The 21,507-nt window shown below is 43.7% G+C and overlaps 1 protein-coding gene across 1 annotated transcript in view; it reads left to right on the forward strand.

Moving 5' to 3' along the window:
• The window catches only part of LOC147705981 (protein-glutamine gamma-glutamyltransferase E-like), a 263,890-nt gene that overhangs the window by 223,516 nt on the left and 18,867 nt on the right, over positions 1–21,507 (forward strand). Inside the window, exons 10-11 of the mRNA XM_086932440.1 lie at positions 1,659–1,988; positions 2,168–2,328. Of these exons, the coding sequence (XP_086788566.1) occupies positions 1,659–1,988; positions 2,168–2,328 (491 nt within the window). The remainder of the gene's footprint in view (positions 1–1,658; positions 1,989–2,167; positions 2,329–21,507) is intronic.

The raw sequence follows: 21,507 nt of genomic DNA on the forward strand, positions 1-21,507 counted from the left end.
AAAAAGTGACGCACCGGCGACGTAAAAGTGAAGCACGGCCCAATAAATGAGGCCCCTGGTATTTTCCTGGTGGGCCAGAAGGGTGGGGTCGGTTTTAGACAACTGGGGGCCAGCTTTGCAGCTGTGCTGCAAAATCAGCCCCCTGTCACAAAAGTTAAGCAGCAGTATTTCCCACTAGCACCCGCAACCCTACTCCCCCTCACCCTCCAGGAGTACGGTCCGACATAATTTCCAAGGCAGGTTTGTGTTGCCAGTCTTGCCCTGAATTTAGTATATATAGTTCGGATTTTCCTTGTCTTGACACTAGAATTAAATGACCTGATATTGTAATACTGAAAGTTTTATTTGACAATTGGTAGATACTCAATATACTATTGTTAACTTTGAATCAGCGGGGCATCATTTTATGGTCTCTTTCTCATTAAACACATTCTTGTATCAATCTCCAAGTGATTAACTTTCAGTGCTAGACTTCTGGGAATTATTATCGTCCAATACTGGACAGTCTGCAGGCCATATATTAGCTAATTTTATCATTGCCCTTTTTCTCTTTGATTTGTAATTATAAGGGAATTGACATTTTTGAAATTCACAGTTTGGGATATTTTCATTCCAAAAAGAGTGCCAAAAATGTTTTTTAATCTGTTAAAGTGCCTTGCCAAAATATGTTTTTTGTCAAATGTGTATTCATAAAACAGAATGTGAAGAATATATTGGCACGGAATTGGTAGACACTAGAGGCTTCCATACAACAGATTTTGAGAAATTCTGTGCCTTGCACTTTTTTGGATTGTGCTCCATCTTGTGGAACAGAAAGCTCACTAGCTAGTGTTAGCTAGGCACAGGAAGGTTACAATAGGTTCTCTCTGGAAGTAAAACATTTAGAGACTGCACTCTTCTGTGGTGGGATATATGGCACACTTCTAGTATCTGAGTGATCATTTGAACATATAAACTTGAGGATGAATTTATCTTCAAAATCCAGCACTTACTCTTTTGAGCAGACTTGAATGTGGCATTACCCTTCTGTGATTGAAATAGGGTAGTGAACACAGGTTAAAAATAGGGCAGTGTCTTTTTACATAAAAAGTTCCAGAACTCCCTTAGCAGCAATCTTCATTTATGTCCAGCTGTTTAATGTCACAGGCCGCGTCTTCAAAATTGCTTCAGTGCCATCTGGTATAAATTTGACTTCTAGCAGTTTGCTTGCACATGGCATTACCAGTGTGGCACAAATTCGTGATGAGACCATATACAAGAAAAGTGAGTTCAACATTTTGCCATAATGGGGTGCTGCTTGTCAACCAACGTGCTTCTTTCTACCTCTGACAAAATATGAGTGTTCTCTCCTAAGCCTCAATATGTAAATCAATGTAAACACCAGTTATCTGATAATGGGGATATTGTTGAAGGCAAAAAGGAGAGTGTGTAACTTATAAAACTATTCAGGAGTGGTGAGGATTTGTTGAAGCATATTTTATTGAAGCATACAAACTGTATTCCCTAGCAGTGTTTCTCATAAGTTCTTGTAGCAATCACTTCACCTTTCCTGTTTCTCTCAGCATGTGGGAAGATAGATATATACACAGAAACAACTTAACATGGGTACACTGCTGTCTTTGCAGCAACAGAATTAATTTTATTTTGCTTCTGCTCAGGTTCCAAGAAGGAGAGAGAAGTTTTTACAAAAGCATATACCAAGCTGTTTGGATGCGCTCCTCCATCTACATCAAATCGGGGGGCTGCAGCGGAGGCTGTGGGGGATGCCACTGAATTAGCCAACGTAAATGTCTCAGGAAAATTCAAGATCATTCAATCCATTCATTTTGGTGAGGATGCCAATCTGATCCTCATCCTCAAAAACTCAAGCACAGAGCATGCCAAGAATGTAGTGGTGAGCATCTGCGCCTCATCCGTGCTGTACAATGGGAGAGTGACGAGTGAGGTCTCTGGGGAGAAAACATCAGTCAAGCTTGGTCCTGCTGAAGGTAATTTATCATAGAATTTGTTTCTTTCCACTTAATTTCTTTAACATTTCAATAGTTAGGCACAGTGTGGTGGTTGGCCTGCCTCAGGATCTGATTTAAAATGTATGTGTTATTTATGGAAGATCAAAAAATAAAATTTTACAGAGCACTCATTTTTGTCAATTGCTGTATCTTTACAGAAAAGGAGATTCCATTTACGGTTACTTATGGCCAATATGAACAGTATTTGTCAAAAGATGATCACAATGTCCACTTCAATGCTGTCTGTGAAGCTGAAGGGCAGGCACCATTTCTGGTGCAAAAGACAATCACATTGGAACACCCTCCAATTAGCCTCCAGGTGAGAAATGAACCATGGGGCTTTATAAACAGGAAGTGTGATGACTGAGATACATATGGAGTGTGATATACGGCAAGCAATATTTACATTTGTCGGGTTGTTGTCATTCTAGGACCCAATGCCTACCAGTCACGTCATTCTTGTAACATCTAACCAATAATGAAACCCCTCCTTACTATTTGCGCCCATGTTTGTCTGTCTATAAAGCAACCTGCATTGATCCACATTCATAAGATCCTTCTATCTCAGTTGTAACCTGCTCACTTTTTGCTCCTGTTCCACAACTTGTATCCATGTAGTCTCTTTCCGCTTTTTTTTGCTTCATTGTTTGAGCTGTTTGTTTCTTACTTTCTGTTTCTTTACAAATCGTCCTCTCACCATTCTAAATTATCTGGGTTATACCCCCTTTGTTTAAGACAGTAATTCTTACTTCCCATCCAGTGACTTCTCTGACGTTCACCTCTCTCCCTTTGTTTATCTTATTCTTGGCAGTGTGTTTCTTTTACTGGTCTCCCCGCACTGAGTTTATCTTCCATGGTAGTGTGTCTGAAATTTGAATAAACTTCACTAGCCTACTTTGATGAATTTTCGGGCTCATTGCCAACCTTTCAATTCTATTGCTGATTCATAGTGACACCAAATATGTTTCCATTACATTGTTCCTGAGAGCTGATTGTAACTAAACTGAGGAAATTTGCTGATGGTTTTAGTTGCTGAAAAGTAGATTAAGTGTAGTGTCCCTGTGAGCAAATAATTTAATCAGCTTCAGTTTTAGTGGTGTCTTCAAAGAAGGGTTCTTATTTCCTGGGTGCAGCTGATCTGGCACAGTTTGCAAAACACTAATCACCTTGTGACCTTTCTGATACATTGAATATAGAACACATTGGCATGGACATTATCCTATTCTCTTAGATATCTCCATTGTTATAGTAGTAAAACACAAAGTTTAGTCTGAGGGTTGAATACAATAGAATGAAGATATGGTAGTCCTTCTAGGATCAATATCCTGTCTGTCTATAGTCAATGCATTAAAAGTATATATTACGTTTAGCATACCTCTCTGTGAACAACCACATTCCTTCCCGGTGGGTAGCCTGAATTGTGGGGATGTCTCATCTCTCTGCAAAAATCAGGCCATAATACAGTATTACTCAGTTACCTCTCCGACCCTTTTTGTGGGCTTGTCTGCCAAGCTAAAATAACAAGAGTATACAATGAAATGTAGTTAAGTGCTTCTATTATCAAAAAGAGACCAAAGCCAGTGTAGATTAAGCTAAAAATATATTCACTTAAGATCCATGATTATTTTTCAAAGTGTGTTTAAGGAACCCTGAAATAAAAGGGAAGAGACAATTGAAGCAAGCAAAATGTCAAAAAAGTGTTATTGGTCTTATGCAGATAACACCATGCATTGAATAATCGCCCTTCACAATGTCAGTAGAATGAAGTATGTAAAAATATTTTTGATGTCCCAAGGTTCAGTTCCTGTGCAATCATGCTGAAAACTAGTTGGTGATCTACAATAGTGACAGAGGAACCTTGAGAGTGATGGTGAGCGTTGGAGGCAAGCATTATATTCTCAGAGATAGATCATGGACAAAAGAGTTATCCCCAAGAAAATTAGAGAAAACGCATGATGATACATTGTGTTTTTCGACCTGAAGAACATAGAAACCTTACCAGTGGTCTCACTGATACCTGGTCCTTCCAAACCAACAAAGAAGAAATTGGCAGTGAAGCTGAAATATAAAAAGAATGCATTTATTCACCTCAGATGAGGGAGACTATGTCACACAGAAGCCTTAGCAACTGAATGAGGCAGTCTAAAGAGTACAGAAAACTGGGGCCTTATATATGCTTTGGGTTATATAGTCAACATAAGACCAAGGGGCAGTCCTGGCTCATGTAAGCATGCAAAATGCCTAATATGGGCATGCAAGATCTGCTTGCTCTCCATACAGCAGCAAAAATAGCCTGACAGTTCTATACTAGGAGCAGGTGCATTCTACTAGCTAGGCCCTTCTGAGCATGTGCGAGGCTCTGAAGAGGGAAACAGCACATGCGAATCACATGGCTACCTAAAATGGCTAATAACAACAACGAGAGAGAGAGGGAGGGAAAGGACACTCTCGGTCCCCCACGAAGTAGTAATAAACAACAAAAGAGTGCCCACAGAAGGGTACAGGTGTCGAGCACAGAGACAAGGAAAGTTAGAATCTACCTTCGTAGGAATTTCCCAGGGATTCTTTTTAAGCCCTCACTCACCACCCTGGGTGGTGACATGCTTCATCATTGGGCCCACCGGGAGAAACCGAATGTCTCCCCGGTGTGCTGCAACGCCAGGTTACTGCGGAGCGGGGTTTATTTGTGACAGAATGTGAAAAGGTGGAAAATATTAAAAAATACCGACAGCACGTACCATACAAAAAACTTTATTCCGTGGTTGGCTGGGTATTAGTTAAAAGGTATGTGATGGGAAATCTACCAACTATTGTGTTGGGTGTTTTCCCCTCAAGATTTACAATGGGGTCAACATGTTTCTGCCCTTTAAGTGTACATGTGTTACTGGGCATTCGTCAGGACCATGTGAATGTGTACCTCGGCGGTATAGACACGCTAAGGCCTACCCTGACCAGAGGACGTGAAAGTTAAAACACAGACTATGTGTCAAAAAAAGGGTGCAAAAAGAACAAACCAAAAAAGAGGGTTCGAGCTAAAGTGTGCGAACCCGTGGTCTGTGAAAGATTGACAAACACACATGAAAAGACAAAACGTAAAGGTTACTAAGTGGACTGGAGCGTCTTTTTGCTACAACTGTAAATGCGGCTCTGTGCTTAGACTAAGGATGTTAAGCGTGCCCACAGTGAATTTGTTAGTTGGTATGTTACCGTCTGGAATGGTGGAGGCCAGGTTGTAACAGGGCATATAGCTAATCAGCACAAAGAACGGTCGCAACACATGCAGACGTACCATTTGTGCTAAGACGATCAATGCGCCCAGAAAATTGGGCTAGTGACTATGTTGGACCCTAGTGGTTCAACCAGTGTCTACAGATTAAAAAAGATAAAAAATGATAAAAATGGCAAATTTCTCACTTGTGTGTTAAAAGATCCACACCTCATGGGTCTCGGGAGGGGGGTGGTGGCGACGATGGCACACCCTACAGGAGTGAAAGGACAAGTTATTTAAGCGATCTGTGCGGTTCTAGGGATACTTAGCTTAATGTTAGGCAAAGCCTGGTGGTATAAGCAAGGATTCTTACGCCCGCAACGCCAAACACCCGCTTGGCACCTAGCGCTCTCCTCGAACCGGACCCCGTGGATGGGTGTTCGGCAAGTGAATGGCATAGAAATACTCTCTCCTAGGTAAAGCGCGCGAAATTGGGCGTAGCTACCCGGGGAGGTGGGTGTGTCTGAGGATAAGGGGTGCCCAATCACAAAGCCGTCCGAGAGCGAGTCTTGGAATGCAAGCCCTCGTGTTGCTATGGTGACCCAGTGGACGTGTGTCAGAAGGCCTGGTAGTTAGAACGTCAGACCACGGACATTAGTGTTGACATGGTTGGTTCGAATGTCTAACACGGGTCAGGTGTGGTGAGTTCTGAGCACACGGAGACGGGGGAAAAAAAGAGACGGGGGAAAAAAAGAGAGAAAGGGAAGAAACTCACGGACATGGAGAGGCCGAGCTGCTAGCATCAGAACGGTATATGGGTATATATGTTTTGAACCAAGACAGCTTATTTTTTCAGAACAGATGACCATGGGATCTGATCGTTTAACCCATTAATGTGGGTGCCCAACCTATAGACCCATCGTTGTTCTTTCTCGAAGAGAATGTTAGTAGTATTTCTCTCCGTGGTTACTTGCTCAATTATTGTCCATCTGAGGTCATTGGGCGTATGGTGTTGCTGCAAAAAATGTTCGCTCATTTTGGTCGCAGATTTATGACACCTTATGTTACTGCGATGCTCGCAGATTCTTTGTCTGATTTTGCGTGTTGTCATCCCGATGTATTTTTTGGAACAAGGACATGTTATCATATAAACGACGTTAGTCGAGTTGCAATTAGTATGGTTCTTCTGAGTCCATGTTTTCCCCGGTTCGAGGGACAGTTCCTTGGTGTGCGTGGTGAGATGGCAAACACTGCAATTGGCACATGGGAAGTGCCCTGTCACGGGTGGTAGACCCCACGCCTCAGTGATGGATCTTGGACCGGAGGTGGAGGTATCGACCTTGGGGCGTGTATGAACCAAAGAGTCTTTAAGGCTAGTGCCTTTCTTAAAAGAGAACAATGGCTTTTCCCAGTTTCTTTTATTGCTGTTTATGATTCTCCAGTGTTTGTTGACCGATTTCTTCATCGCGTCTGAGATGGTGCTGTATGTTGTTACGCACGTTAAGGGTATTTCAGTCTGAGCTCTGGCGTTATCCTCCAGTAAGGCCTCTCGTGGTTGGTTCCTGGCGCGTTTATTACCTTTATCCAGGATCTTTTTTGGATAGCCACGTTTTTGTAGTTTCTTTGTCAAGTCGGAGGCCTGAGATTTGTAGTCTTTGATGTCCATGCAGTTTCTCCGTATACGGAGATATTGTCCATACGGCAGATTTTCTCTCAACGGTCTTGGGTGAAAGCTAGAAAAGTCGAGGAGATTGTTTTTAGCCGTTGGTTTGTAGTGGGTAGTGGTTTTCAAGGTGGTCCCACTCACAGAGATGTTGACATCAAGGAATACCACTCGCTCTTTGCTGTAGTTGTTGGTAAACTTCAGATAAGGATCTCTGGTGTTTATCCAGGTCAGGAAAGTTTTTAGGATATCTTCATCACCTTTCCAAATTAAAAGTATATCATCAATATACCTTTTCCATAAGGTAATTGATGAGAGGAATGGGTTATCTGCTGGCAGAATATGTCTTTCCTCGAAGTCATAGACATACAGTCCGGCTATTGACGGAGCAAACGTACTGCCCATCGATGTTCCGGTACACTGTAAATAGAGCTCCCCTTGATATTCAAAATAATTTTCTTTAAGTGCCATGGTGGCACATTGGACTAGAAAATCCTTGGGGGTTACATAATCCCATTCGATAGAATCAAGGGCTCTCTCCATGACTCTTAAGGTATTGTCTTGAGGAATGCTCGTATAGAGACTTTCAATGTCTAGTGTGACAAGGATGATTGAATTTTCTGAAAAAGTCACTTGGCCTAGCAGTTGTAGGAGGTTTTTCGTGTCTTTCAGGTATGTTTTTGTATTCTGGACCAATGGTTTTAGGTAGAAATCGCAGAATGTCGAGAGGGGTTCGAGGACAGAACCGATTCCGGAGACAATAGGTCTTCCAGGCGGAGGATTGATGTTTTTGTGGGTATTAGGTAACGTATAAAAATACGGAACAGTACTGCCACTGCCAGTGAGAAACGCTGCTTCATTTTTTGAAATCTGGCCATTCTCTTCTGCTTCTTTGACGAGATTGGAAATACGTTCTTTTAGTTCTGGTGTCGGATCTGCAGTTAACCGTTTGTAGTTGACTGTGTTGTACAAAAGGGTGCGACAAGCTTTGTCATAATCAGTGGTATTTTGTATTACTAACCCTCCCCCTTTGTCGGCTGGTTTTATAGTAATACTTTTGTCTTTTTTCAGTTGCTCAAGCGCTTGGAATTCTGCTCCAGAGAAATTTCGAAATGTGGTCGGTAATGGTAGAGTTTCCATGTCATTAAAGACCGCCTGTTCAAAAGCTGTAATTTCTGCTGGGATGCTGTAAGGCGGTGGTACAAAGGTTGACTTCAGCCTGAAGTTGGTGTCATAAGGTAGAGGATCAGTTTCAGTTTCTGTCCTGTTTTCAAAGAAAGCTTTGAGCTTGAGTTTGCGAAAGAACTCAGCTAACTCGCAATGGAGTTTGAACTTATCGGGTCTCGCGGTGGGGACAAAACCCAGACCTCTTTCTAAGACTCTCTCTTCCACTTGACTGAGAGGTCTGTCGGATAAGTTGGTAATTAGACTCCTTGACCACTGGTGCTCGGTGTCACTGTTTTGCTCTGAGTGTTGTCGCCCACTCGGTCCTCGGTTTGCCAGGTTACTCGTTGGTTCTGGTTGTTGTGGTTGTTGCCTCTTCTCCTTCCTACCTAAAATGGCTGCCAAAATACAAAACAGCTTTCAGCTCATGCTAACAAATCCCAGCAATATTTAACAGATGGTCCTTTTAGCATAAGCTAAAGACATTCCTATGGTCCAGTAGGATCATTGAAAATATTTGCACATTCATTTTCATAAATTTATCAATATCCTAATTCATTGCTAGGTGGGCATTTTCCATTCTAAACATTTCATTAAACGGGTATATATGAGGTATAAGCAGGAATATCATTTTTCTTGTCCTAAGCAAATCCTAAAACCGTCTAGTAAAAACATTTTCAGGCCTACTTGTCCATTTTCCTTTTATGAGGGCTAGAACATCAATTTAATACATTTGGGAAAGGGCAAAGTCACATTTTTTAATTGCTCAGAAAAGTGTTTTTCGTGCATAATAAATGTAACTAATTCAAATATTAAACCAACTAAACAGATTATTACAAAAACAATCCTGGTTCCAAGGGACCAGGAGGACCACACAGGGCCATGAGAATTAGAACGAAGAGCTGCAAAGGGCTGCTCCTCCCCAAAAACGGGACATCCAAAGGGGTACATTATTGACAAGAAAAAGAAGAAGTCCTTGGGGAAATTGAAGCTGCTGTACAACCAAGCCAGAGGGGAGTCTTCTCCCTGTGCCCATTTGAGCCTCACAGGCAGGCTCTTGTTGTTTCCACGGTGGAGCTGCACAACTCGCTACTCAAGAATCTCAGCCCAGTTTCAAGAAAAAAGTCTCTTCTTTCAGGACAGGGCAGTCACCCACCAGGGAAAATGCTCTTAACGATCCTGTCCAGTGTCTCAGGCAGTGCACCAGTTTTCTTCACTTCAATCTAACAGGCACCAGAGACACCGCACCTGTACCCTAAACTCAAGTCCTTCCCTAGCTCCTGTATTGCTCTGCTGGCGAGCTGCTCATTCATTGGGGCCAAACATTGCATCCAGTGTGCTCAAGCACCTCTTGACCAACAAAAAAAGGTGCAAACGTGCATTCACTTTAGGACCAGGATTCAGAGGCCTGATGCTAGAATCTCTGAAGCAACCCTTGTTTCAAAAGGGGTCACCTCACACAAAGCCTCCTCGCCATTCTGGTCGGTCTGTGACTCTCAGCTGGGCATTAAAAACTCTATTCACAATATTTCCTTTCTGATTTGTGACCCCGTCTTTCGCCCAAGACAGTGGCAGGGGTACATACTTCATTCCAGGGCTTCCGCCTTCACTGAGGTCCTAGTTGCCAGCAAAGCCTGTGCTGGTTACCTTCACTTTGGCTTCAAGCTGGACTGGTACTGACGCTGACTCCGCAGGCTGAATCTGATGTCCGAGCCCCTCTGGCAATGGTTGTAAGGCCATTGAGGAGAAGTGTGGCTCAATGGTTAGAGCGGCAGACCCTGATGCAGAGGTCTAGCCCGGGACCAGGGTTCAATTCCCAGCCTCTGCCAGTCTTGGGCTCAAAATTCCACAGACCTGATAATTCTCGCCTCGTGCCTATTCCAATCATGGAGTCCCACTCTTCAACTCTGGGCAATAGCTTGCTTAATCTCCACAACGGCCCCCACAACGCTAAGGATACCTGGCCTCCACCTTGGGGGTGCCCAGGAGTGGACGCCTCACAGGGAAAGCCAGGATGGGTTCCACAGCGGTATTCGTACAAGCACCTTGAGACCCTTGCGGGTGAGTAGTGCGCTATACAAGTATCAATTTACAATTTACAATCTACAATTTAAGGCAGCAAATATCTATTGGTGGACAGAACAAAAAGTCTTTAGACAAGGCACAGAAACAATCTATCAACAGAGACGATAGTCCCAGAATGCTTCCTATTCTTGGGACGCCCCATATATTAGCAAGGCACTCAAGAACACTTTCATGTATCTGTGTGAGAGTAAAAAAAAAAACATCCTGGACCTATTGGCAAGTATAAAAGGAACTCTTTGGTGAACTGACAAGAGTAATACATCACCCAATCCCAAGCAGCCAAGGAAGTCTGTTAATTTACTAAATTGTGAGGAAAAGAGAAAAACAACACAGACATACCCTAAATCCTTACATTTGGTGTATTCCTGTGTACTAATCTGAAAACCCTAACAAAAAGGAAATGTTCTACACTTCATAAACTTTACATTACTTGTTCAGGACTGCAGACACTTCTAAAATGATTCTTCAAAAGCACCTATATTGTACGCTTAGGACCATGCTCTCATGTCTCAAAACTGCTAATTTAACAGGGGTTCTTATCTATAAAACAACATTTCCTTCAACACATTTTTTGCTAAGGATCACATGGGCATCTTCCCTGCATTCTACTTTTCATGATCCAAACTATGCAACATCAGCTCTAATAAGGACTGTCAGTTTATTTACACAGACTAGCTAATAAAAGCTAGCAATGCCCTTGCAAAACTATGTAGCATGAGAATAACATGCAATAATGGTGTTATCACCTAAGACTTGTAGAACAAAAACTACCTACATCTAGTTCCCCTTAAAGATCAAAATAAGGGAACACCAATCTAGACTACTGATCCTATCATAATTTCATCAAACAGGATGGGCAGTAACATAACATATATTCTTATTCATTTTATTAATGCTAACAATGTTTACAACAGTATTACTGAATAGCCAATTAAATGTCTCATTGCTATTTCACAGACAACTTAGACAGGCTAAAAAAAATTGAGAAAAAGAGAGAGCAACATACATTTTACCTTGCCTTAATTTGTAGAGGAGATAGCCTCCGTCCCCCATTTTGACAGTAGGAAACCTGAAACAGGTTTCACTTCTGTCAACACTATCAACCCATTTTTGTAGCAACTGAGCATAAACAAAATTATAGGAGGTACATAGCACTTTTGAAAGAGCTAAAAAAAAAACATGAATACCCAAACCCCAATCCTTTTAGCAAATGTACAAGTGTAACATGAGGGCGAATTAATTCAAAGTAAATGTCATTGCCTCAGCTTTTTTACAGTAATCCTCAGACTAAAAGCATTAGTGCTCTATAAATATATGGCAAAGCGTATCTGTTAATCAAAAGTTCACATATACCATTCATATGAGTACATAAAGTGCTTGCTTTTGCCAAAAAAAGTAAAACTTCTCCTTTTCTCCCCTGTCGTCTTTCAAAAAGTTTCAGAAGTCAAAATGTCACAGCAAACTTTACTCTGGGAGCCATGCTAGGCTTCTAAATATAGAACTGATATTTAACTCTTCCCAGCTGTTCTATTCTGTGTGCAAGGCTGAACAGCAGACCCATTCCCCTGTTTGTCAGTTTAGAGTTAAAAAAAATAACTTCTGCTGTTTTTTATACATATTTTCAATTATAAGCAGTGTGCAATATACTTGTCTAACCATATAGAAGTCAGCTATTTGTATCATACCTAAATGTATGCATTTACTGAAGCATAAGGCATTTTAAAGGCTGCTCTGAATTGCAGATTTTTTTTTAAATTAGTGAATTTTGCCCAATTTTGACTTTGATATTTGGGGCACTTAACCCTTTCGATGCTGATGACGAGCTCAGCTCGTCATCACCCACGGGTGTTGTGTGCTGATGACGAGCTGAGCTCGTCATGCAAACAGCAAAATGATCATTTGCAGCACAGCGCAAAAATCACCGCAGCAGCGATGCGGTTAAAAATGAATATCCTATATTTTTTTCTGCATAATAGCCATCCTCAGAATGTTGTCTACAAATCCCAGAGATTGGACATTAAAAATATCATATATACCGTTATAAAAATGAGTTTTTTACGCCTGCGCAGAGTGATATTTCATATACAAAATTCCTCATTAGGCGGTACAACACAACTTAAATTTAATTTTAATGCTAGGAGGTAACAGTATGATTATTAAGCTTTATATATATAAAAAAACAAATTTAAAAGCACTTATTTTTTTAAATAATTTTTTCATAATTAATAATTGTTTTTTTTTATAAAACCAATCATTTTTAATACTTCCACATATGAAAACATAGCTGCATCCCTTGCCTATCATATTTAGACACATTCATTCATAAGCCTGAGCACAGAAGCCTAACTTTAAACATGAAACATTTTGAGCCACTTTTTTTTAAAAGGACAGTCATCATTTAACATCAGAACAAAGAATGTGCTTATGGAAAAAGTATTTAAGAAAGGAAATCCTTACTTTAAATGTTTTCCTGTTATCCAAAATAATGAACCAGATTTTTGTAACTTTTTAAAACAGCAGTCTGAAATGCAGGGTTTTACACTGTGTTTAACTGACAAAATCCTAGCTGAGTTAACATTCCTGTCTCTCCGTGGCCTACAATCAAAACAACAGCTGCTGCTCAGGGGCAGTTAAAACACAGCTGTTGGAAAGCCTTTTTTTAGTGTTGAAATGTAAGCATGGTGACAGTCTATTTAAAACTGAGGCATTTCAATGCATGTTCTATAATATGTGTTTTAGTTTAGTGAAAATTTACTCAGATGATGTGTTTGCCTGTTTATATCTAACACAATGTATCTAAGGAAAATGTAACATTTTATAATTGTTTATTTATTGCAAAACACACAATTTCGTTTTTGAGGCCTATTTTATTCCTATTCAATGTGAATTCTAGTTTTATCTTTTAAGCATTAGTAGTTTGTACATGTGCATAGTTGTTTGCTCTATAACTTTAATAGTAACATGCAGTTATTTAGCATATCATATGGTTCATTTCTGGATTTTTATTTAATTTGTATTTAATACTAATTAAATTACATTTTGCATAACAGACTGAGGACAGCAAGAAAACACAAACAAACACAATGTGCTAATTTCAGACATATACAGAAGGGGTCATACACTCAGAAAACATGATACAACGCGCTTAAGGCTAGCAATCCTGACACAAAGAGCACAATCGCTATTTACTCACAGAAGTATCACTAATGGGAAAACCAAAAACCACATAGACATTTAAACACACGATTAACCCACAGATCAACACTTAGGACAGAAGCAAAGGACAGCCCACAGACTGTACTTAAACCAAACCATTTGTAAATACTAGTTGTAAGTCATATTTAAAAGAAGAGTTTCTCAATAGTATTCCAAAAGACCGCAAAAAAAGCCCAACAGACTGTTTTATTTTCAAGTAGCCAAAATACACTCAATTCATTAACTTTGGCTGGCAGAACGCCAAAAAATCGCTCTGCATCTCTCCATTTATAAAAGTGCGCAGAAAAGGATCCTTTTTTGTATTATGTCCATATTTGAATTCCTGGGGGATGCAGAATCACCAAGGAAGAAATATATTTTTATACCTAAAGCTATTTAGGTATTCCCTCAGGGGAGCCGTCTAATTCACTTCATATCTCACTATGGTACCTCCAAAAAGAAACACATTCTTCGATGTGTGCTCGAAACAGGCATGCCAAAAATATTGCAACATATGCAAATATTATAATCAAAGTAGCACTTAAGGTACTCTTGTACTGTGTGCCGTTCAAATCAATTCAAAACAGAGAAAAGTCTCCTCATTACCTGCCTACATAAATTGCAATTTATATATTACATACATACAAGTACAAATATTGGCCAATTATACAAATCAAAAGCCACAGTAAGTGTTACTAAACTACCTTACCAATCCAAGGCATCAAGAACCAACAGCAAGTGCCGCAGAACAACTCTTACCAATCAAATGGTGTCCAAATTCTAACTGCCAAGTTCTGAATGACCTAACGTTGTTTTTTTTTTTAGAATACTGACGCCAAAAAGGTTCTCAGTCAGGAATGGTAAACATGTGGAGAATCAAAATCAGGAAGATCAGAAATATACTGGGATGCAGAGATAGAGCAACCCCAGAATCTCCGTGCACAGAGTACTTCCTTAGTAGAGTCCTGTCCTGTCCTCCGCAGAAGATTTCTGTCTCCTGACAAGATCACTCACTTAAATAGCCACTTCACTGATGAGGTCCATGTTGGAGCGCCATTTGAAGAACATAGACACCTTCTCAGGGGTCTCACTGATACCTGGCCCTTTCAAACCAACAAAGAAGAAATTGGCACAGAAACTGAAATATAAAAAGAATGCATTCATTCATTCATTCATTCACCTCAGATGAGGGAGACTATGTCACACAGAAGCCTTAGCAACTGAATGAAGCAGTCTAAAGAGTACAGATAACTGGGGTCTTATATATGCTTAGGGTTACATAGTCAGCTTAAAACCAAGAAGCAGTCCTGGCTCATGTAAGCATGCACAATGTCTAATATGGGCATGCAAGATCTGCTTGCTCAACAAAGAAGGAGGAGAATTACTTCTCCATACAGCAGCAAAAATAGCCTGACAGTTCTATACTAGGAGCAGGTGCATTCTACTAGCTAGGCCCTTCTGAGCATGTGCAAGGCTCTGAAGAGGGAAACAGCACATGGCGAGCACATGGCTACCTAAAATGGCTGCCAAAATACAAATGGCTTTCAGCTCATGCTAACAAATCCCTGCAATATTTAACAAACCAAATTGCCAAATAATTGGCTTCAAAGGTAGAGATGTTACATGAAGTTCAGCAGTGGATCCTATGACATTTCCCAATACTTCATAATGTGGCAAGCATGCAAAGACCTTTCCAAGCTTAGTGGCTCATTCGGTCCTCAAAGTGTATTTGACAAACTAAGGAAAACCAATTTTATTTAGTCAATATCTTAAAAAGTTTTTTCTCAAACATCAGCTTGCAATTTTCTGAAAATGAACACTAATGGGCATATGTATAAGCCCCTATCGCCACGGGAACGTCACTTTTTGTGCCATTCCCATGACGATAGGGGCCTTGCCTAGTATACAAAGCAGCATTAAGCCATTTACTGTGGCTTAACGCTGCCTTGTACAGAAGGCACCCTTTCACGCTATGTTTAGCGAACGTGAAAGGGGCGTGCAGTGGGTGTTGTGGTGGGCGTTCCATCGCAACACCCATGTTTTTGACGCTGACCCCAATGTACAAGGGTGGGGTACATAGGAGGCAACGCCAAAATTAGGACCTGGAAAACCCTGGTCTTAAGTTCGTGAAAAGAGGGGAAATGGTTTATTACTGCTCATATTTGCAATATTCTCATGTTTGCTGCCTTTTGCAGCACACATGGAAAAAGCAAAATGCCAAGGGTTGTTTATGTGCAGGAAGGTGCCCCTTCTTGTACATAACCAAACCTTTTTAAAAAATTCAATTTTGTAACTTTCATGTGTGCTGCATGAAGCATACAGACATCAAAGTTACAAAATGGCATTTTAGCATGGTTTATGTGTAGGAAGGGACACCTTCCTACACATAACCAATCCTCCCCTGTACACAGACAGCCTTGCACTCTGGTGGCCACTTCTATTGTACATATCCTGTAGTAGGTAGTGTATCTTTAGCCTCCTGGGCTTAAAGGCACGCTCCGCCCCTTCACAAACACAAGGCTGCACCATATTTACAAGAATGTGGTCCAGCCTTGCGTTTCCCCCTTAGATGGCGCTAAGAAGATTCTATCACAAAGAAAAGTCATTTGGGTAAAGAACTTTAACAGCATGACTCATTTGGGTTTGAAGGGTAAACTTGACATGAGTTGTTTTCTATAGGTCGCATTTTTTCATATTGGTTTTTTGACATACTTCTAGTCTAAGCATAGATTTTTCAGAACCTTAAACCACTGACATACGAAATAATACATTTCACATTATGTCTCAGGCTACTAGATGGGACATGGACTTAGAGAGGCATGCAACAGACAATGCTTTAAGTATAGAGATGTATATACAATGTATCATTATTGTAATCATGAAATTGAAGTTGTACATGCAAAACGATCATGTGGGATTAATGCAATTAAGAGAATGATGTTTGCATTTGCATGCTCCATAACTAACTGCTGTGGACTTGATTTTAATCAAAACCTTTCAGGAAATTTACTTGGATTTGATGTATGAGGTGAAGAGCACACTGATTGTCAGATAGTGATAGGATTCAGATTCATGAACATAACATGTGGCATACTACTTGACGTTAGGTATGTTCAATGATGTTGATGTTACCAGGGAACCAGTAAAATGAGAAGTTCTTGGAAAGTTGTGTGAGTTTTTTGGGTTTTCAAATAATATTGGGTTGTTCGGGACGTCTGCCTTACACTACCGGATTGCATACTGCCCCTGAGGAACTCCTCCCTCAGCACCGGCACGGTCCCCAGCTTCTTCAAGGAGGCCACTCTCTTGGCCCTGCTGAAGAAACCAGGTGCGGACCCCGCCGATTCCTCCAATTACCGTCCCATCTCCCTCTTGCCCTACCTGTCAAAACTCCTCGAGGCTCATGTTACCCGTTGTCTCTCAAATTTCATTGAGAATTCTGGGTATCTTGAACCTAACCAAGCCGGCTTTAGGCCGGCCCATTCCACCGAGGCAGTTATCTTGCCAGTATTGGATGCCTTGAGGGGGAATGCTGACAACGGGTCTCCCCAGGCCCTCGTGCTACTAGATCTGTCGGCCGCCTTCGACACGGTGGGCCATAACATCCTTCTCCACCGTGTCGGACAGGCCGGCATTCAAGGTCCTGCCTTCAACTGGATTGAGTCTTTTCTCGTCGGCAGAACACAAGCTGTTTGTTTGGGCCCTTTCACGGCAGCCAGGGCATCTACAACCTGTGGAGTCCCTCAGGGCTCCTCCCTTTCCCCCCTTTTATTCAATTTATATCTCCGGCCACTGATTCACTCGCTCAAAAACTGGGACATCACAGTATTCAATTATGCGGACGATCTGCAGATTATCTTCCCCCTTGAATCTCCTGATGCCGCCACAAGCTTTCAAGCAGCCATGACCCATATACAACTGTGGATGAATCACAACCAACTGAAATTAAATCCAGGGAAAACTGAACTTATCCTTCCTGGTAATAGCCCAGCATTCTGGGGCCCTCAATTTTGGCCCACGGACCTGGGCTCCCATCCCGCCCCAGCAAGCACGGTCAAGAGCTTGGGGGTCATCATCGATGTAGAGCTCTCCCTCAAGGCCCAAGTAGGTGCTGTGATCTCCTCCTGCATGTTCCAATTGCGAAAAATCCGCAGAATAGCCCATCTACTCCCACACGCGGCATTAGTCCAGGTCGTGATCTCCCTAGTGCTATCCCGCCTCGACTTTACGAATTCCCTCTACTATGGTCTTCCCCAGTCACTGCACCACCGTCTCCAAATTGTACAGAATCAGGCTGCCAGACTCATCCACAAAACCCCAAAGTGGGAATCTGCGAAACCACTACTGCAAAAACTCCACTGGTTACCAGTCGTGGAAAGGGCGGCTTTTAAGATTGGCGGCATGACCTTTAAAGCCCTCCACTGCACCAGTCCGGAGGATTTCCTTAAAACCCTGATCACGCAGCACCTCCCGGCGCGCAATCTTCGCTCAGCGCATCTTCACCTACTGGTCGCCCCTAAAGTAAAACTTAATAAGTTTGGCGGCCGCAGGTTTGCTTATCTGGCCCCTAAACTCCGGAATTCTTTTCCTCTTTCAGTTAAATCTAGCGGCTCCTTATTGAATTTTAGGAAACTTTTGAAAACTCGGCTCTTCACCCAATCTGGTTAACTCTGCCCCTGCAATCTCTGAACTCTTTCTTTCAGCGCCAGGAAACTTATGGTGTCAGTGCGCTTAACAAATTCCACTTAAGGGGAGGAGCTTCGCGGGCAACCAAGATGGCCCCGTAAGCTCGGAGCTCCGCAGACCTTCCGATCCTCCTCATATATCCTGTCTGAAATCCTGATCCACGCGGGTGGATTCTTATTGCTGGTGGTCTACTGAGGCGGGAGCTGCCTTCCGCCTTCGAATCGGTGGTTCCTACGCTAAGCTACTTCGAGTTGAACTCCGTGCCAGGGCTGTGCCATTGTCTCTCCGGTCTCCGCCACTCTGCACGATTGGACTGCGTAGTGACTGGCTGCTGTCCCTACTGGCGGAGTGCTAGTGTCTACAGTGCTCACTTCCATCGGCCTGGTCTGCCTGTCTAGCTCGGATTTTCTCCCTGGCTCGCTGGGCTCAGGCTTGGCTGGTGCAGCCCTTTGTCCTCATCGGAACCATCATGGCGGGCAGAGGGGACCCCGACAAGACGTCGAACAAAGGCGTTCGCGGAAAAGCACAGACGCAACAGAATAGGATTGAGCGGTATGTCCAGCCGAAGACACCGCCTGCCACGGGGTCTTCTGCTAAAAGCCTTCCATCTATGGGCTCGCCTGACGGCTCCGAGCCTACCCTAAGCGACATTATGGGGCCCATTACCAGTTTTCGGGCCGACATGCAGCAACAACATGAGATCTTGACCCACCAGGTGGACACTATGGCTGTTGATCTGACTCTCATCAGAGCCGACTTGGGCAAGACTAATGATCGAGTGAAGACACTAGACATTAAGACCTCCAGCCTAACAGCCGACGTCTGGGACCTGCAAACCGAGGTCCGGAACCTGCGGACGACTACGGACCACTTCTCAAGGCGGCTGGAGGACTTTGAGGGACGCGCCAGGCGGCAGAACGTCCGCATTGTCGGTGTTCCAGAGGGTTCAGAGGAAGCGGCGATGGACCTCTTTGTGGAGGACCTGATAAAGACCCATTTGGCACCGTCTGGTCTTAGTAACTTTTTCTCTGTGGAGCGTGCCCACCGGGTGCCGGGTGGCCCGCCGAAGGCGGGCGTGGCGCCTAGACCCATCGTGGCGCGGCTTCTCAACTTCCGAGACCGAGATGCGGTCCTACAGGCGTCCAGACGGCATGGGCCGCTTAAGTACCAGAACGCTGAAATACATTTCTATCTGGACTTTACTAGGGCTGTTCAGCGACAGCGTCAGAGCTACGCGGGTGTAAAACGGCGATTGCAAGACATGGGATATAAGTACTCTATGATGTTCCCTGCCAAACTCCGGATTGAGCATGAGGGCCATGCCCTGTTCTTTGACTTCGCCGAGAATGTGAGTGAATGGTTGGACACTTTGTCGCCGCGTCGGGACGCTCAAGATGAACAAGATGGAGGTGCGGCTGGTGGCTCGGATCTATGAGACTTGGCTCTACTGTGTAACTTCGGCGTTTGGTGACCCCGCTTCATGAGACTGTCGGTACTGTTCTTAAGTGACCCTGTTGACTTTCCTGTCGCTACATGGAGGGTGGCGGGAGGTGTTCGTGGAGATTCCTTACTCCTCTGGGACTTTTTGTAGAGTAGTTTATGGGGCAACAGGCACACTGCTGGTTGGGGGGGCTTTTTAGTCTGATGCAGGGGTGCAGGGTGGGGGGTGCAATTACGCAAGTTTCTTTGTTTGTTCGTTCTTTCTCTCTTCTTTCCTCTAGGCAATGGGTCATGTTTACTGCTGTTTTTCACTTGCTGTTTGGGTTGGCTGGGGTTGGGTGGGGCGGACTACGGGACGATGGGGGGTAGGAAATTAAAAGTGATCAGTTGGAATGTTAATGGGTTGGGTGACCGTGTTAAGAGAGGGGTGGTGATTCAACTGCTTAAGAGACATATGCCCGATGTTGTGCTCTTACAAGAGACGCATTTGATTGGAAACTCGTGCAAAGCTCTTAACCGTAAGGGCTACAAGATGGTGGCCCACTCTGGGTTCTCTTCGGGCTCCCGGGGGGCGGGAATCCTGGTGCGTGCGTCCCTTCCCCTTGAGATAGACATCACTGTGATTGATGAGAGGGGACGCTTTGCTGCAGTGGCGGGGAGATGGGAAGGGCGTTCCCTCGCGCTACTTTCGGTTTATGTTCCCCCAGGCCTACAATCTGGTACTTTCCAAGACCTTGGTGGAGCCATTTTTTCCTTGCCTGATGGTCTATTGATAATGGGGGGTGACTTTAACTCAGTCTGCTCTGGCTCCCTGGATCGCCATCCGCCGAGAGATCTCCGCAGTTCCCAACTGTGGCTGCCTTCCTTTCTTGACTCCATGGGTTTAGTGGACAGCTGGCGACTTCTGCATCCCGCGCTCCGCCATTTCTCCTTCCTTTCGAGTGCCCATGGTAGTCTTTCTCGTATAGACTACGTCTTTACCTTAGCTGCACATGCGCCTGCCGTGTCTGAGGCCCGTTTTGTGGCACGGGGCATTTCCGATCACTCCCCGTTGTGGGTCTCGTTTGATTTTAACGTCGTCCTGTCTGACCGGCCGGTGGCGGTTAACCCATGGTATTTCCCGCAATCTCAAAACTCGTACCCTCCTTGCTAAGGCCATCGACTTCTACTTCTCGGAGAATGTGGGCTCGGTTGGCTCGGCTGTTACCTTGTGGGAGGCATTTAAGACTGTGTTAAGGGGGGAGGATCTTGCTCTCAAAGCAGAGGCCAGAAGAGTCAGAGATGCCGACTCACGTGTATTGAAGAAGAGGTCTTGCGCCTCGAGTCCCGATTGGGGCCTGAGCCCGACCCCTCTCTTTTGCATGCCCTTTCCCTTAAACAGACGGAATACCATGATCTCGCCACGAATGCTGCCCTTACCCTGGCCAAGGAACAGCAGGGTTGTATCTACAACGTTGGCGACAAAGCTGGGAAACTGCTAGCTTGGCTGGACAGGCGCGAGATGGCTAGCCGCGTTGTGCCTGAGATCTTGGGCGAAGACGGGGTTACCGTCACGGACCCAAGTGCTGTTGCCGAGTCCTTTGCTGATTACTTCCGGGGTGTCTACACTTCCAACTCAGACCGCTCCCAGGCTGACTCGGCGGCGTTCCTCTCGATGATTGACCTTCCCTGTCTTTCCGAAGAGGACCGTGCCGACTTAGATCGAGACATATCCGCTGACGAGATCGCCTTAGCGATCCGTGCACTAAGGTCGGGTAAAGCGACTGGTCCCAATGGTATTCCGGTCGAGTTATATAAAATTCGACCGGATGTGGTATCCCCGTACCTGCGGACTATGTTTTTGAAGGCATTGGATGAGGGCCTGCTCCCCCTGGACCAGAGGCTGGCCACCATTGTGGTTATTCACAAAGAGGGAAAACCAAGGGACGTGTGCCGATCCTATCGCCTTATCTCTCTCCTCAATGTGGAGCCTAAGATCCTAGCCAAACTGCTTGCTACTCGACTGGTTGGAGTCATTGGTGATTTGGTGCACCCGGACCAGTCGGGCTTCATTCCCC

Source organism: Lissotriton vulgaris, chromosome 7 (genome assembly GCF_964263255.1).
Source record: "Lissotriton vulgaris chromosome 7, aLisVul1.2, whole genome shotgun sequence".
NCBI lineage: Eukaryota > Metazoa > Chordata > Amphibia > Caudata > Salamandridae > Lissotriton > Lissotriton vulgaris.